The sequence below is a fragment of the Mobula hypostoma genome, chromosome 10, assembly GCF_963921235.1.
Source record: "Mobula hypostoma chromosome 10, sMobHyp1.1, whole genome shotgun sequence".
Lineage (NCBI taxonomy): Eukaryota > Metazoa > Chordata > Chondrichthyes > Myliobatiformes > Myliobatidae > Mobula > Mobula hypostoma.
The window spans coordinates 45,477,530-45,493,882 of record NC_086106.1 but is presented as its reverse complement, the minus strand read 5'-3'; the positions used below and the strand labels follow the sequence as shown (position 1 = coordinate 45,493,882).

General features: G+C 43.4%; 1 protein-coding gene across 1 annotated transcript in view; it reads left to right on the top strand.

The window, feature by feature from the left end:
- The first annotated feature begins 2,360 nt into the window (after nt 1-2,360).
- Nucleotides 2,361-16,353, top strand: part of LOC134352880 (integral membrane protein 2A-like) — a 34,717-nt gene continuing 20,724 nt past the window's right edge. The window contains exons 1-2 of the mRNA XM_063060443.1: nt 2,361-2,545; nt 12,550-12,684. Of these exons, the coding sequence (XP_062916513.1) occupies nt 2,474-2,545; nt 12,550-12,684 (207 nt within the window). The 5' untranslated portion in view covers nt 2,361-2,473. The remainder of the gene's footprint in view (nt 2,546-12,549; nt 12,685-16,353) is intronic.

The following is a 16,353-nucleotide window of genomic DNA, read 5'->3' as shown; positions in this document are numbered from 1 at the left end:
ATCCGCACAGATTGAGGTTGTCTGGTTAGGAAGTTGAGGATCCATTTGCAGAGGGAGGTATGGAGGCCCAGATTCTGCAACTTCTCAATCAGGATTGTGGGAATGATGTTGTTAGATGCTGAGCAATAGTTGATGAACAGCATAGTATTAAGTGCTGAGCTAGGATCCTGACGTAGGTGTTTGTGTTGTCTAGGTGGTCTAAAGCTGTGTGGAGAGTCATTGAGATTGCAACTACCGTTGACCTATTGCGGCGATAGGAAAATTGCAATGGGTCCAGGTCCTTGCTGAGGCAGGAGTTCAGTCTAGTCATGACCAACCTCTCAAAGCATTTCATCACTGTAGATGTGAGTGCGACCGGGCAATAGTCATTAAGGTAGCTCACATCATTTTTCTTAAGCAATGGTATAATTGTTGCCTTTTTGAAGCAGGTGGGAACTTCTGCCCATAGCAGTGAGAAGTTGAAAATGTCCTTGAATACTCCTAGTTTGTTGGCACAGGTTTTCAAAGCTTTACCAGGTACTCCATTGGGACCTTGAGCCTTGCGAGGGTTCACTCTCTTTAAAGACAGTCTAACATCGGCCTCTGAGACAGAGATCACAGGGCCATCAGGTGCAGCAGGGGTAGTAATTGTGTTCTCCCTTTCAAAGCGTGCATAGAATGCGTTGAGTTCATCTGGTAGTGAAGCATCGCTGCCATCACTTAAGTAATGTCTTGCAAACCCTGCCAGAGTTGTTGTACATCCAATGTTGCATCCTACCTCATTCAAAATTGTCTCTTCACCCTTGAAATCGCCCTCCACAAATCATACCTGGTTTTCTGGTACAGACCTGGGTCTCCAGACTTGAATGCCACAGATCTAGCCTTCAGCAGACGACGTACCTCCTGGTTCATCCATGGCTTTTGGTTTGAGAATGTACAGTAAGTCTTTGTAGGCACACACTCATCCACACAGGTTTTAATGAAGTTGGTAACAACTGCAGCATACTCATCCAGGTTCGAAGATGAATCCCTGAATACAGCCCAGTCCACCGATTCAAAGCAGTCCTGTAGGCGCTCCTGTGCTTCCCTTGTCCAAACCTTCTTGGTCCTCACTGCTAGTGCTGCAGTCTTCAGTCTCTGCCTATACTCAGGGAGTAGAAGTACAGCCAGGTGATCAGGCTTCCCGAAGTGAGGGCATGGAATAGCACAGTAGGCATTCTTGATGGTGGTGTAGCAATGGTCCAGTGTGTTGTTTCCTCTGGTATTGCAAGTGATCTGTTGATGGTAATTCCTTAGTTTTTTTTTCAGACTGGCCTGGTTAAAAATCTCCCAGAAGTGATGGTGGAGGCGTTAGGGTGTACTGTTTCGTGCATGTTGATCCCATTGCTCATATCATCTAAAGCCTGATTGACATTGGCCCGAAGTGAAATGCATACTGCTACCAAAATGACCCTGGAGAACCCCCGTGGTAGGTAACACATCAATATAGACAAACTATCCATCCTTTCCCCATTTCTGAATACTTGCAATCTCTTTACCTCCTTAGCCTTACCTCCCAATAAATGAAACTTAAACTCTTCCATTGAAATCTCCACCGGAACACCTGTTATAACACTCCTAACACCTTTTTTCATTTGGCAACATAGACACTATCTTCTTGCAAAAGTAAAGTCTTCAATCATAATGCCTTCTCACACTGTTCCTTATCCTTACAAACGATTAACACATTCTCTGCTCAGAAAGACAAGCACAACCTATATTCCCCAGGGCCAATTTTAACTCTGTAGTTAATTTACTGGGGTTGATGAAGGGTGGTTGTTCTGGGTCAAATTTAAGCAATACCTTGAAGTCTTCTTTTGTTTTTTTTCCCAAGATATCCCACCCTTCCTCTTCATTCAAATCATTCCAATATTTTCTGTTTTCCAGACTAGATTCAACTTTATTCCAACCTTCTTCCACCAACACACACCCACCTAAACCCTCCATTTGCAGTTCCTTTTCCAGATCCTCTCCCTACCTGAACCTACACTATTTCCCAATATCTCCACGACATTCACCAACCACCACTCCTCCTCTCCCCCTACCTCCATTCCTCCCCTCTCCCTCCCTCCCTGCATTCCTTCCCCTCCCCTTCCCACTCCCTCCTCTGCCCCTCCCCTTGTTTGCCCCACCCCTCCCCCTCTCCTCTCCCTAATACCCCTATGCCCAGTAGCAGCCCCCCGCACTCAACAACCCCCCTCCCCCCATGTGCCAGCAGCGAGCACACTGTCGTGTCACAGACACAGTCGTGCGTCACAGACGCGTGCTCTGACACTGCGGATCCTGCAGCTGCCGCTTCCCACCAGTGGAGGCAGCCGTGAGCGCACGCTCCAGTTCCGGTCCGGGAGCGAGCGGCGCGGCGGCTCCCAGCGGGAACGCGCACCCAGGCAGAAGTCTGCGTAGTCGGTCGAGTGGAAGCCATTAGTCGGATTACGTTTGAGGGTTCGGGTTGAAGATGGTGAAAATCGGGTTTAACTCGCCTGTCCTTCAGAAAAACGCCAAGGGAGCGTTACTGGTTCCCGAGCTGGTGAGCGGGGCCGCGGGAAGGGAGACGGGGAAAGGGGAAAGGGGAAAGGGGAAAGGGGGGTGTCGAGGCAGCCGTCTCCCGAGGGTGGGGTGCTCACCGGCAACATGATCGTGGGACAGTGTCCCATCGGCGAGAACGGGATTGGGGCTGGTGTGGGGAGCTTTCCTCCGACTGCCGTGGGCCGGATGTGCGCGCTGTGTAAATTCTGAAACCTTTAAATTACTGCAACCGTTTGCCCCCGTGGATGGGTAACAACATTATAACTAAAGGGCTTAGCCGTCCCTTGGGTACTGCGTAGGTAGAGTGGGTTACAGACGGACGCTATCCCAACACAGTTAAACGGGGGGGCTGCACGGATCAGCCAAGTTTGCTTTGTATTCACGGAAGTGAAATAGAGTTGTGGTAAACAACGGAAGTGCCTCTTTAGTTCCCGTTTCCTTGTTATGCAATAACCCTTTAGTTTCAAGTTCAAACGACACGTACGACATCTTTATTTTAACGTACTTTAGGCAGAAAGCAGTTTTGGTTGGGAATTGCCCCCAGTTAGTATGCCCCCAATAGAATTTGTAAATTCTGAGTCTAATATTCTAAACTTAGAATATTAAGTTTGAATATTAAATATTAAGTGGTTTAGAGTTATAGGGAAGTATGGCACAGAAACAGGACCTTTAGCCCATCTAGTCCATTCCGAAACCATTTAGACTGCCTTCTCCCATCGACCTGCACCAGGACCGTAGCCCTCCATACCCCATACCATCCATGAACCTCTCCAAACTTCACTTAAATGTTGAAATCGAGCTTGCATGCACCACTTGTGCTGACAGCTCGTTCCACACTGTCATGACCCTCTGAGTGAGGAAGTTTCCTGTCATGTTCCCCTTAAACTTTTCACCTTTCACCCTTAACCTATGTCATCTGGTTATAATTCCACCAGACCTCGGTGGAAAGAGCCTGCTATTTACTCTATCTAGACCCTCTCACAATTTTGTGTACCTCTATCAAATCTCCTCTCAATCTTCCATGTTGTAAAGAATACAGTCCTAACGTATTCAATCTTTCCTTGTAACTCAGGTCCTTTAGACCTGGCAACATTCTTGTAAATACCTGTACTCATTCAACCTTGTTTACATCTTTCCTGTAGGTAGGTGACCAAAACTGCCCACAATACTCCATTTACAACTTCAAAATAACATCCCATCTCCTGTACTTGCTTTGATTTATGAAGGCTAATGTGCCAAAGACTTTCTTTACAATCCTATCTACCTGTGATGCCACTTTCAATGAATTATAAACCTGTATTCCCAGATCCACACACCTCAGTGCCCTGCTGTTCACTGTGTAAGACCTACCCTGGTTGGTCCTACTGAAGTGCAAAACCTCGCACTTGTCTGCATTATACTTGATCTGCCTTTTTTCCAACTGATGCAGATCCCTCTGCAAGCCATGATGGCCTTCCTCACTGTCCACTACACCCCCAATCTTGGTGTCATCTGTAAATTTGCTGATCCAGTTAACCACTTTATCTTCCAGATTATTGATTATAGATAGATGAAAGACAACAAAGGACCCAGCACCAATCCCTGCGGCACATCACTAGTCCCAGGCCTCCAGTCAGAGAGGGAACCTTCTACTATCACCTTCAGGCATCCCCCCCCACAAAGCCAATGTCTAATCTAATTTACTACTTCATCTTGAATGCCGAGTGACTGAACCTTCTGGACCAGCCTCTCACGTGGGACCTGGTCAAATGCCTTACTGAAGTCGATGTGGACAACATCCACTTTCTTGCCTTTATCCACTTTCCTGGTAACTTCCTGAAAAAACTCTTAAGTTTAGTTAGATGTGACTTACCACACATGAAGCCATGCTAACTGTCCTTAATACTCCATGTCTATCCATGTATCTGACTAATGTCAGATTCACCAGCCTATAATTTCCTGGTTTATGTTTAGAACCTTTTTTTAAACGGAAAAACAACATTAGCTACCGTCTAATCCTTTGGGACCTCCCTTGTCGCTAAGGATGAGTTAAATCTCTCTGCTACTGCCCAAGCAATTCCTGCACTTGCCTCCTGTATGGTCTGAGAGAATGCCTTATCTGGCCCTAGGGATTTATCCACCCTGATTTGCCTTAGTGTAGCAAACACTTCTTCCTCTGTCGGTTAAGGTTTCAATGAAAAGATTCAGATCAGGCAGAAGACCAGAGTGAGGTGTCCAAGAAGAGGAGGAGGGTTGAGAATTGGAGAAGGGGTCATTGGTGTTTCAATAAAAAGATCCAGAGAAGCAGAACACTAGAGCGGGATGTCCTCCTTCTTTGTAATCTGTGCAGGGTCCATGAAGCTGATGCTACTTTGCCTTGCCTCTATAGACTTTGTGTCCATCTCCCGAGTAAATACAGATTCAAATAATACAATTAAGATGTTCCTCATCTGTTTTGGCTCCATATATATGCATTACCACTTTGGCCTTAAAGAGGAACAATTTTGTCTCTTGCAATCCTTTTGCTCTTAACATATCTGTAGAATCTCTTAGGGTTATCTTTCACCTTGTCTACGAGAGCAACTTCATGCCTTCTTTTAACCATCCTGATTTCTTTCTTAAGTGTTCTCTTGCATTTCTTGTACTCCATATGTACCTCATTTGTTCTTACTTACCTATACCTGCTATGCACCTCCTTTTTCCTTCTTAACCAGGGCCTCAATATCTCTTGAAAACCAGGTTCCCTACACTTGTTATCTTTATGTTTTTATTCTGACAGGCACATACAAGCTTTGTACATTCAAAATTTTGTTTTTGAAAGCCTCCTACTCATCTTTGCCAGAAAACAGCCTGTCCCAATTCACACTTGCCAGATCATTTCTGATACCTTCAAAATTGGCCTTTCTCCAAGTTAGAATCTCAACCTGCAGACTAGATCTATCTTCTTGCATATTTACTTTGAAACTAATGGCATTGTGGTCATTGGATGCAAGGTGTTCTCCTACACAAATGTCTGTCACCTGTCTCATCTGCTTCCCGAATAGCAGATCTAACATCACACGCTCTCTCATTGGATCTTCTACAGACTGATGAAGGAAACTTGCCTGAACACATTTGACAAATTCTATCCCATCTAGTCTTTTATAGTATGGGGTTCCCAGTCAGTATGTAGAAAGTTAAAATCACCTTCTATAACAGTCTTACATTTATTGCAACAGTCTACGATCTCTTTACAAATTTGTTCCTCTCAATCCCTAGGTCTGTAATATTCCCATTAATGTGATCGTACCTTTCTCATTTCTCAGTTCAACCCATAAAGCCTCACTAGTGGAGTCTGTCCACACAGCGCACTGTCATGACATTTTCCCTGACTGGTAATGCCACCCCTCTCCCTTTAATCCCTCCCGCTTTGCCACGTCCAAAACAACGGAACCCCGAAGCACTGAGCTGCCAGTTCTGCTCCTCCTGCAACCAAATCTCAGCGGTGGCCATAATGTCATAATTCCAGGTGTTGATCCATTCCCAGAGCTCATCTGCCTTTCCTACGATACTTCTTGCATTGAAACACAGACAACACAGGACATTAGTCACACCATGCGCAACCTTTTGATTCCTGACGTTTGAGGTCTTACCAACATCTGCCTGCACAATCTTTCCACTAACTGTTATGGCACTCTGGTTCCCACCCCCCTGTAACTCTAGTTTAAACCCCACCGTGCAGCATTAACAAACCTTCCTGCTTGGATATTAGTCCCCCTCCAGTTCAGGTATGCCGTCCCTTCTGTAAAGGTCCCACCTTCCCTGGAAGAGAGCCCAATGATCCAAAAATCTTACGCCCTGCTATACCAACTCCTTAGCCACATGTTAAACTGTATAATCTTTCTTGTCCTGGCCTCACTAACATGTGGCGTAGATAGCAATTCTGAGATAACTACCCTGGGGGTCCTGCCTTTTAACTTACCACCTACCTTCCTATGCAGAACCTTATCATTTGTCCTTGCCATGTCATTGGTACCTACATGGACTACAACCTCTGACTATTCACCTTCCCACTTAAGAATGCTGAGGATTCGATCCGAGATGTCCTGGACCCTGGCACCCAGGGGGCAACATACCATCTGGGAATCTCATTCTCGCCCATGGAACGTCTTGTCCATTCCCCTAACTAATGAATCAGCAGAGTGTGCCCTTCTCCCCACTTCCCTTCTGAATCATAGATTCAGTGCCAGAGACCCAACCACCGTGACATCCCACCTGTCCCAGCAGTATCCAAAGTGGTATATCTGTTGTGAGAGGATGACCACAGGGGTACTCTTCCCTTCCGTCATCTAGTTTCCTGTGTCCTGCACCTTAGTGTAACTACCTTTCTATATGTCCTATCTTCAGCCTCCGGAATGCTTCATTCAGTTGCAGCCACAAGAGGATCTTACCTGGCATCTCTACTGTCCTAACTGAACAGACGAAGTTTACCTTGAGTTTTTCTTTTTATTGCTTTCTCTGACTGAAGCCTTGCTTTGCTGAAGCATCGAAGAGCTAAAGCCTCAAGATCATCACTCTAACTCTGCTCACTCCAATGATGACCTCTCTGCTTGCCCCTTCCTTCCTTTAATTTGCTCTTGCTAATCAATCCCAAATGCTGATTGGTCACTGGTCAGATCTGAAATAAGCTGTCCCGATCTGCCTTCTACTTGGGGAGTGGATCTGAGTGAATTCCCCTCCTGAAGTCTAGATTAGTCACTCAGCTTTCTTAACTGGGAGTGTGAGCTGCCAGAGGTCATGGCCCATTTTGGTACTAGTGTCACAGGTTGGAAGAGGGACAAGATTCTGCAAAGTGAGTTCAGGGAGTTAAGTGCTTGAACAGAGATCGGAGTGGTTGTGGAGACATAGTGTTAAGATCTCAAACAATCAAAAGGTTGAGTATGATGCAACTAATCTTCTGAGTTGTTTATTTCATTACAAGAAATATTGTAGGAAAGGTGCTCATGACATGAATCAACTGATGAAATTTTGATATTGTAACTTGGTTACAAGAGGGGCAGCACTCATCCTGAGATTAGGTTGTTTTAGATGTGACAGAGTGAGAGGGGTGGGGGGGGGTGGGGTTACCAGTCAGGGAAAATGTCATGGCAGTGCTCCATGAGGACAACTGGAAACTCGACAATGAAGCTCTGTGGGTGGAACTGAGAAGTTCCACGTATGACCACGTTAATGGGGCTATATTATAGATCAGAGAACATATACTGTTACAAGAAACATAAGGTTGTGATAGTAGGTTATTTTAACTTTCCACATATTGACTGGGCCTCCCATACTGTAAAAAGACTAGATGGGATGGAGGTTGTCAAATGTGTTCAGGAGAGTTTCCCTAATCAATACATAGAAGTCCCAACGAGAGAGTGTGCAATACTTGATCTATTAGCGAATGAGACAGGGCTGGTGACAGAAGTTCGTGTAGAAGGACGCTTTGCGTCTAGTGATCATAATGCCATCAGTTTCAAGGTAATTATGCGAAAGGATTGGTCTGGTCCGCAGGTTGAGATTCTAAATTGGAGAAATGCCAATTTAAATGGCAAAAGAAAGGATCTGACAAGTGTGGATTTGGACAGGCTGTTTTCTGGCAAAGGTGAACTTGGTAAGTGGGAGGCCTTCAAAAGTGAAATTTTGAGAGAACAAAATTTCTGTGTGCTTGTCAGAATAAAAGGTAAGGGGACTGCTTTTCACATTATATATCAATGTTCTGTATCACAGATTTGATGGCTTTGTGGCCGAATTTTTTGATGATACAGAAGTGGGTGGGGGGGAGGTCAGTTAGTGTTGAAGATACATGGAGTCTGCAGAGGTCTTTGTCAGATTGGGAGAATGGGCAGAAAAGTGATAAATGCAATACAGTGCAGGGAAGTGTATGGTCATGTACTTCAGTGGAAAGAAGGTGTAGACTGTTTTCTAAATGGGAAGAAAATGCATAAATCAGAGGTTTAAATGGACTTGCAGAATTCCCTCAAGGTTAACTTGCAGGCTGAGTCTGTGGTAAGGAAGGCAAATGCACTCTCGTATCCCCTTCTGCCTATCACCTGTCCAGCTCTCGGCTCTATCCCTCCCCCTCCTGTCTTCTCCTATCATTTTGCATCTCCCCCTCCCCCTCCAGCTTTCAAATCCCTTACTCACTCTTCCTTCAGTTAGTCCTGACGAAGGGTCTCGGCCTGAAACGTCGACTGCGCCTCTTCCTATAGATGCTGCCTGGCCTGCTGCGTTCACCAGCAACTTTGATGTGTGTTGCTTGAATTTCCAGCATCTGCAGAATTCCTGTTGTTTGTTAAATGCACGTTAGTATTCATTTCGACAAAACTAGAATAGAATTTCAATAATCTGTTGCTGGGGCTTTATAAGATATTGGTCAGATCACACTGTGATGTTGTGAGTGGTTTTGGCACATCTAAGATGTGCTGGCGGTGGAGAGGATCCAGAGGAGATTCATGAGAATGATTCTGGTAATGAAAGGGTTAATGTATGAGGAGTGTTTAATGGCTCTGGGCCTGTATCGCTGGAGTTTAGAAGAGTAAGATGAAATGCCCAGACGGAGCGGATGTAGAGAGAATGTTTCCTATAGTAGGTGAGTGTAGGACCAGAGAGCACGGCCTCAGAATAGAGAGAAATCCATTTAGAACATTCCTGGAAAGAATTTCTTTAGCCAGGGGGTTGTGAATCTGTGGAATTAATTGCCACAGATGATCATTGAGTATATTTAAAGTAGAGGGTGATTATGTTCTTGGTTAGTCAGGACATTACGGGAGAAGGCAGGAGATTAAGGTTGAGAGGGATAATGTGTTCTTGTGGTCTTATGGAATTTAATGCAGACAAGTGTGAGATGTTGTACTTTGGGAGGACAGACCAGGGTACAAATTGCACGGTGAGTGGTAGGGCACTGAAACATCTGGGAATACAGATTCATAATTCTTGAAAATGGCATCACAGGAAGATAAGGTTGTAAAGAAAGCTTTTGGCAGGTTGGCCTTCATAAATCAAAATATTGAGAACAGAATGTCATGGTAACATTGAAATAGACATTGGTGAAACCTGATTTGGAGTATTGTGTGCTGTTTTGGTCATCTACCTACAGGAAGGATGTCAATAGGATTGAAAATATGCAGAGAAAATTGAAAAGCGTGTTGGCAGGACCCAAGGACGTGAGTTATAGGGAAAGGTTGAATAGATTAGGACTTACTCCCTAGAGCAAAAAAGAGTGAGAGATTTGATAGAGGTACGCAAAATTTTGAGAGGTATAGATAGGGGTAATTGAGGTTGGGTAAGACCAGAACTAGGGTTAGAGTGAAAGGTGGAATGCTGAAGAATAACATGAGGGGGAACTTAACTTAGAGGGTGGTGGGAGTATAGGACGAGTTGCCAGTTGAAGTGGTGGATACAGAGTCGATTTCAACATTGAAGATAAATTTTGATTACATGGATTATGGAGGGCAGGTTGATGGCACTAGGAAGGTTGATAGTTTGTCACAGATTAGATGAGCTGAAGGGTCTGTTTCTGCCTGTACTGTTCTATGACTCTATGCCCTCCAAATCAGGTAGCATCCTGGTAAGCCTCTTCTGCACTCTGTCCAAAGCATCACATCTTATGTATATTGAGGTAACTAGAATTGAATGCAAAATTGCTGATGTAGCTTAGCTAAAGTTTATTACACGGCAACAGCAAATGTCCCTTATATTTGATGATCTAAAGTGCAACAGCTTAAACATAGCTGGATTAAAAAGCATCTGCCATTTCTCTTCCCTTGTCTATATCTGATTTATATCCTAGTATGTCTTTGCCTATCCTTTACATTATCCACAATTGCATTGTCTGTGAACTTACTGGCCCACCCATCTACATTTTTACCTTTATGAAAAGCATAGTTCCTAAACGGGTTCTTGCAGAACAGCACTAGTAATGGAGCTCCAGCTCTACCTTCATCAGTCACCTTTATCATGTTCTCAAAAAACTCAGTCAATTTAGTGTCACTTAACCTTCCCTACACAAACCATGCTATCGTTTCCCAAATGCTCGTAAATCCTATCCCTTAGAATCCTCTCCAATAATTTCTACCACTAATGTGAGGCTCACCAGTCTATAGATTCTTGGATAACATTGAAACTTTATGAAGCCAGACATCCCACCCTGCAAAAACTCATTTCAGGGAGGTAGCACCATCAATTTGCTGGAGACTTGCGGGAGAGGTGGGATGTCTGCAATAGGGTAGCTCCTTAGCAGCTAGCCAGCTAGTTTAAATAACGTTAGCTATGCTAATGAACGAATGACATCTGTTAAACTTACCTCAACATGTCTTTTACAGTCTTAACCCACCATGGGCAATAGAAAAATCACTGTTGCAAACAGTGCAGCGAGCAACACTGTCATTATTTTGACCCCTATTAGGCAGGGCTACACTTTAGTGTAGTTTGGGGTGATGTATGTTTTATTATTTTTTTGGAACACTCTGCAATGGTGTGTTCTCGCTCACTCGCGCGCGCGTGCTCTCCCTCTCTCGCTTTCGTGCGCTCTCTCTCATGGTCGCTCTCATGCTCTCTCTTGCTTTTCTCTTGCTCGCTCTCAAAAAAATTGATTTCCGTGATATTGTATATAATTTGCGGGCATCAGCGAGCCACTATTAATATGTGGGAGACTCCTGGAAGTTCCGGGAGAGGTGGGATGTCTGTAAAGCACAGTGAGGCCTCATTTGGAGAATTGTGAGAAGGTTTGGGCCCCTTACCCAAGAAAGGATGTGCTGAAACTGGAGAGGGTTCAAAGAAGGGTCATGAAAATGATTCCAGTCTTGAATAGCTTGTCATGAAAGTTTGATGGCCTGTGTTCACTAGAATTCAGAAGGATGAGTGGTGGCCTAATTAAAACCTATCAAATGGTGAAAGGTGTTGATGTGCAGAGGATGATTCCTATGGTGGGGGAGTCTAAGACCAGAGGACACAGCTTCAGAATGGAGGGGCATCCTTTTAGAATGGAGATGAGGAGGAATTTCTTTAATGAATCTAGAATTCTTTGTCACATGCAGTTGTGGAGGCCAAGTCTTTATGTATACTTAAGGCAGAGGTTGATACATTCTTGATTAGTCAGGGTATGAAGGGATACAGGGAGAAATCAGGAGATTGGGTCCGAGTGGAAAAATGGATTAGCCACGATGAATGGTAGAACAGATTCAATGGGCTAAATGGCTCCTTTATCTTATGGTCCTGGAATTCCCGTTTCCCTCATTGAACAGAACAAAGCCCTTAGAACTTCACCCTCTGTAGAATCGTTTGATCTGTTTTACTCTGTATATGTTTTCATATCAGTGCAATTGTAAAATAACAAATAAAACACCTGACTTTGCTGACTGATGAATCAACTGATTACCACACCATTGAAAAAGTTCACTTGATTTCTGGGTTTTTTATATCATTTAATTATTCATTGGAACCAGTGGTAAATACTGTCAAAAATCTTCTATACACATACTGTATTTGATGTTCATTTTCTGCTCAGGAATTGCTCGTTTTTATTTTACATTCATAATTTGATTTGATCTGTACAAATCAGAAGAATTTTGTGCAATGGTTTGTTTTTACGTGGTAAGTATATAAAATTAATATATTGAAGTTGAGCACTGTTACTGCAAATATTAAGTTTCAGTGCAGTTGATGTGCATTTTATTGAAATAGTTTACATAACGTTAAACTGCAGATTGCTCTGTTAGTTACTGTAGTAGAGCTAGAACCAACTGAACTTGCTACTGGAATTGGAAAGAACACCCTTTTGGCTCTATTATTTTAATGACAAGTACAAATACTTGGACTGTAGGTTATTAAAGGAAATTTATGCAAAATTAGAGAATCTAATTTAACAATTAAATGAACATTAATTTTAGCACACATTTTTATTACTGAAAATATATTATCTGAATTCCATGGGAAAAGTATTGTTGAATGATAATTTAAGATTTTAGTATGGTATTAATTATGTTCTTTAACTTATTTCTTGTATAGGATCCTGAGTCTGCTGTAGCAAGTGGTGGTGATAATGCCACAGGGAGATGTCTGTTTACACTTCTTGGACTGGCTTTCATACTGTCTGGTTTAATAATTGGAGGAGCTTGTCTTTATCGATTCATTGTTCCAAAGGTAACTTGCTGAAGTAGTTGCATTTTGCAACATAAAATACATTGATTTTATTAGAAGGAACTTCATAGATGGAACATAGAATAGTACACCACAGGAACAGGCCCTTCAGCCCACCAGAACTGCGCTGATCACTTATACAAGATATACTTCGCCAATAGACAATTGCAGGCATTTTCATTATTTTCTTTTGACAGTTTGAGACACAAGTTTACAGAGGTTGTTTGTGGGCAAAGGGACACCCAGCAACTGGGAAGCTTTTAAATGTGAGATAGGAGGAGAATGTTCATGCTTGAGTGAAGGGCAAGACTGGTACAAGTAGGGAACCTTAGACGGTGAGAGATGTTGAGGCTTCAGCCAGGGAAAAGGAGGCATGGGTGTGAGGTACAGGCATCTGGATATAATCCCCTAGTGGAGTACAGGAAGTGCAGGAGGAGTAGTCCAGAGGAAATCTGGAGGGCAAAATGGGGCATTGGCTAGCTTTAGCAGAGGAGCTTGAGGAGAATTTAAAGACATTTTGTAAGTATATTATGGGAAAAGGAGCAACTAGAGAGAGCAAGGGACCCCTCAAAAACTAAAGTGAACATCTGTATCTGGAGCTGGAAGAGATGGGTAAGGCCCTTGAATAATTCTCCTCTGAAAAGCCTGAAGATTTTGAACATTAAAACGTTAGAAAGTTTTTGACAAGAATAGGCTTTTCGGCCCAATAAAGCTTGCCATATTCCTATTCATATAGTGTATTGAAATAACTATTGAATTTAGATTTGAAAGTTTCCAAGATACTACCCTCAACTACACAATTAGGTAGTTTATTCCATGTGTCCACGACTTGCTGTGTAAAGAAATGCTTCCTGATGTTAGTCTGAATTCTCCCCTTAACCAGTCTCCACCTATAACCCCGTGTCCTTGATGATGGATTAATTTTGAAGTAGCAGCTGGCATCCACTTTAATTATACCCTTAATGATTTTGAACACTTTATCATGTCTGCTCTCATTCTACATCAACTTAGGCTAAAAAGATTAAATTCTTTCAATCTTTCTTCAGCCCTGGAATGAGTCTAGCTGCCCTTCTCTGAACTCTCTCCAGTACCCTATAATTACATCCCTGACAAAATATGGAGACCAAAACTGTCCACAATGTTCAAGGTGTGGCCTCACAAGCACATTATTCAGCTTAAGGAGAGCATCTCTTGACTTGAACTCCACTGAGTGCATTATATAGCCCAACATTTAATTAGCCTTCCTAATTGCCTCTGTGCATTGTCTAGATGTTGATAGTATTGAGTCTACCAGGACACCCAGCTCCTCATACAGTGCACTTCCTCACTCAGGTACCCCATTGTACATTTATGTCTAGTATTTCTGCTTCCTATATGTAGTCTTTATATTTACTTAAATTTCACCTGCCATTTATTTGCCTGCATCTGGATTTTTAGATCTAACGGTATTGATTCTGCTGCCTGAATGTTATCAGCCTGTTGCTCCTAATTTTAGGTCATCTAGTGTATTATCCAGATCATTAATGTAATTATATCAGCAGCATCCCCAAAACTGATCCCTGAGGAACCCCATTTTTAATGTCTTACAGGTATGAAAATGATCCCCTCACTGTAACTTGTTTTTTATTTTTAGGCCAATTCTACACCCATTTGGACACCTTACCCTGAATCCTACCTCTTGTAATTTGAATATTAACCTCTTGTGGGTACCTTGTCAAAAGCCTTATGAAAGTCCAAGTAAATGATATCATCCGCCCTATTGTTACCATAAGTTTCAGTTGCCTCTTTGTAGAACTCCAACATATTAGTAAAACAGGATTTCCCCTTTCTGAACTCATGCTTGCTTTCTGCTAACATACCTGTTCCTATCAGCTGCTTTTCCATCTCATTCTTTATTACTGTTTACATTATCTCACCTGCGATACATATTAAGCTTACAGGCCTATAGTTACCAAGGTCTCTTTGGTCACTCTTATTTACTGGGGCAACATTAGCCCATTTCCAGTCCCTAGGGATTTCACCAGTCTTCACATTGGAGCTAGGGAAAGTTCATGGATTGTCCATATTGCAGCGGAGGAGGTGTTGAATGTTCCAATGTATGAAGGTAGGTAAGTTAATGGAGCCTGTATACTGAAGAAAACTGGGTGACTGGAAAAAGAATATGGGAATCTTGGCTTAGATAGTTGCATTATTATTAGACACGGGTGAGGTGCTGGTAGACTAAAGGGTAGTGAATGTTGTGCTTTATTTAAGAAGGGCTGCAAAGCACGGGGAGGTTGATGATAGGGCAGAATTGCAGTCAGTCGGATAAGTTGCATTGCAAAGGGGGACAAAATGGAAAAGGGTGATAAATATAGGACTGAAGGTGTTCTATTTCAGGGGCCCCCAACCCTTTTTGCACTGCGGACCGGTTTAATATTGACAATATTCTTGCGGACCGGCTGACTGGGGGTGGGGGGTTGCCAACGGACAAGAGTAGCAGTCAAATAGAAACATAGAAACATAGAAAATAGGTGCAGGAGTAGGCCATTCGGCCCTTCGAGCCTGCACCGCCATTTATTATGATCATGGCTGATCATCCAACTCAGAACCCAGCCTTCCCTCCATACCCCGTGACCCCTGTAGCCACAAGGGCCATATCTAACTTCCTTTTAAACATAGCTAATGAACTGGCCTCAACAGTTTGCTGTGGCAGAGAATTCCACAGATTCACCACTCTCTGTGTGAAGAAGTTTTTCCTAACGTCGGTCCTAAAAGGCTTCCCCTCTATCCTCAAACTGTGACCCCTCGTTCTAGACCTCCCCAACATCGGGAACAATCTTCCCGCATCTAGCCTGTCCAATCCCTTTAGGATCTTATACGTTTCAATCAGATCCCCCCTCAATCTTCTAAATTCCAACGAGTACAAGCCCAGTTCATCCAGTCTTTCTTCATATGAAAGACCTGCCATCCCAGGAATCAATCTGGTGAACCTTCTTTGTACTCCCTCTATGGCAAGGATGTCTTTCCTCAGATTAGGGGACCAAAACTGCACACAATACTCCAGGTGTGGTCTCACCAAGGCCTTGTACAACTGCAGTAGTACCTCCCTGCTCCTGTACTCGAATCCTCTCGCTATAAATGCCAGCATACCGTTCGCCTTTTTCACCGCCTGCTGTACCTGCATGCCCACTTTCAATGACTGGTGTATAATGACACCCAGGTCTCGTTGCACCTCCCCTTTTCCTAATCGGCCACCATTCAGATAATAATCTGTTTTCCTATTTTTGCCACCAAAGTGGATAACTTCACATTTATCCACATTAAATTGCATCTGCCATGAGTTTGCCCACTCACCCAACCTATCCAAGTCACCCTGCATCCTCTTAGCATCCTCCTCACTGCTAACACTGCCACCCAGCTTCGTGTCATCCGCAAACTTGGAGATGCTGCATTTAATTCCCTCATCCAAGTCATTAATATATATTGTAAACAACTGGGGTCCCAGCACTGAGCCTTGCGGTACCCCACTAGTCACCGCCTGCCATTCTGAAAAGGTCCCGTTTATTCCCACTCTTTGCTTCCTGTCTGCTAACCAATTCTCCACCCACACCAATACCTTACCCCCAATACCATGTGCTTTAAGTTTGCACACTAATCTCCTGTGTGGGACCTTGTCAAAAGCCTTTTGAA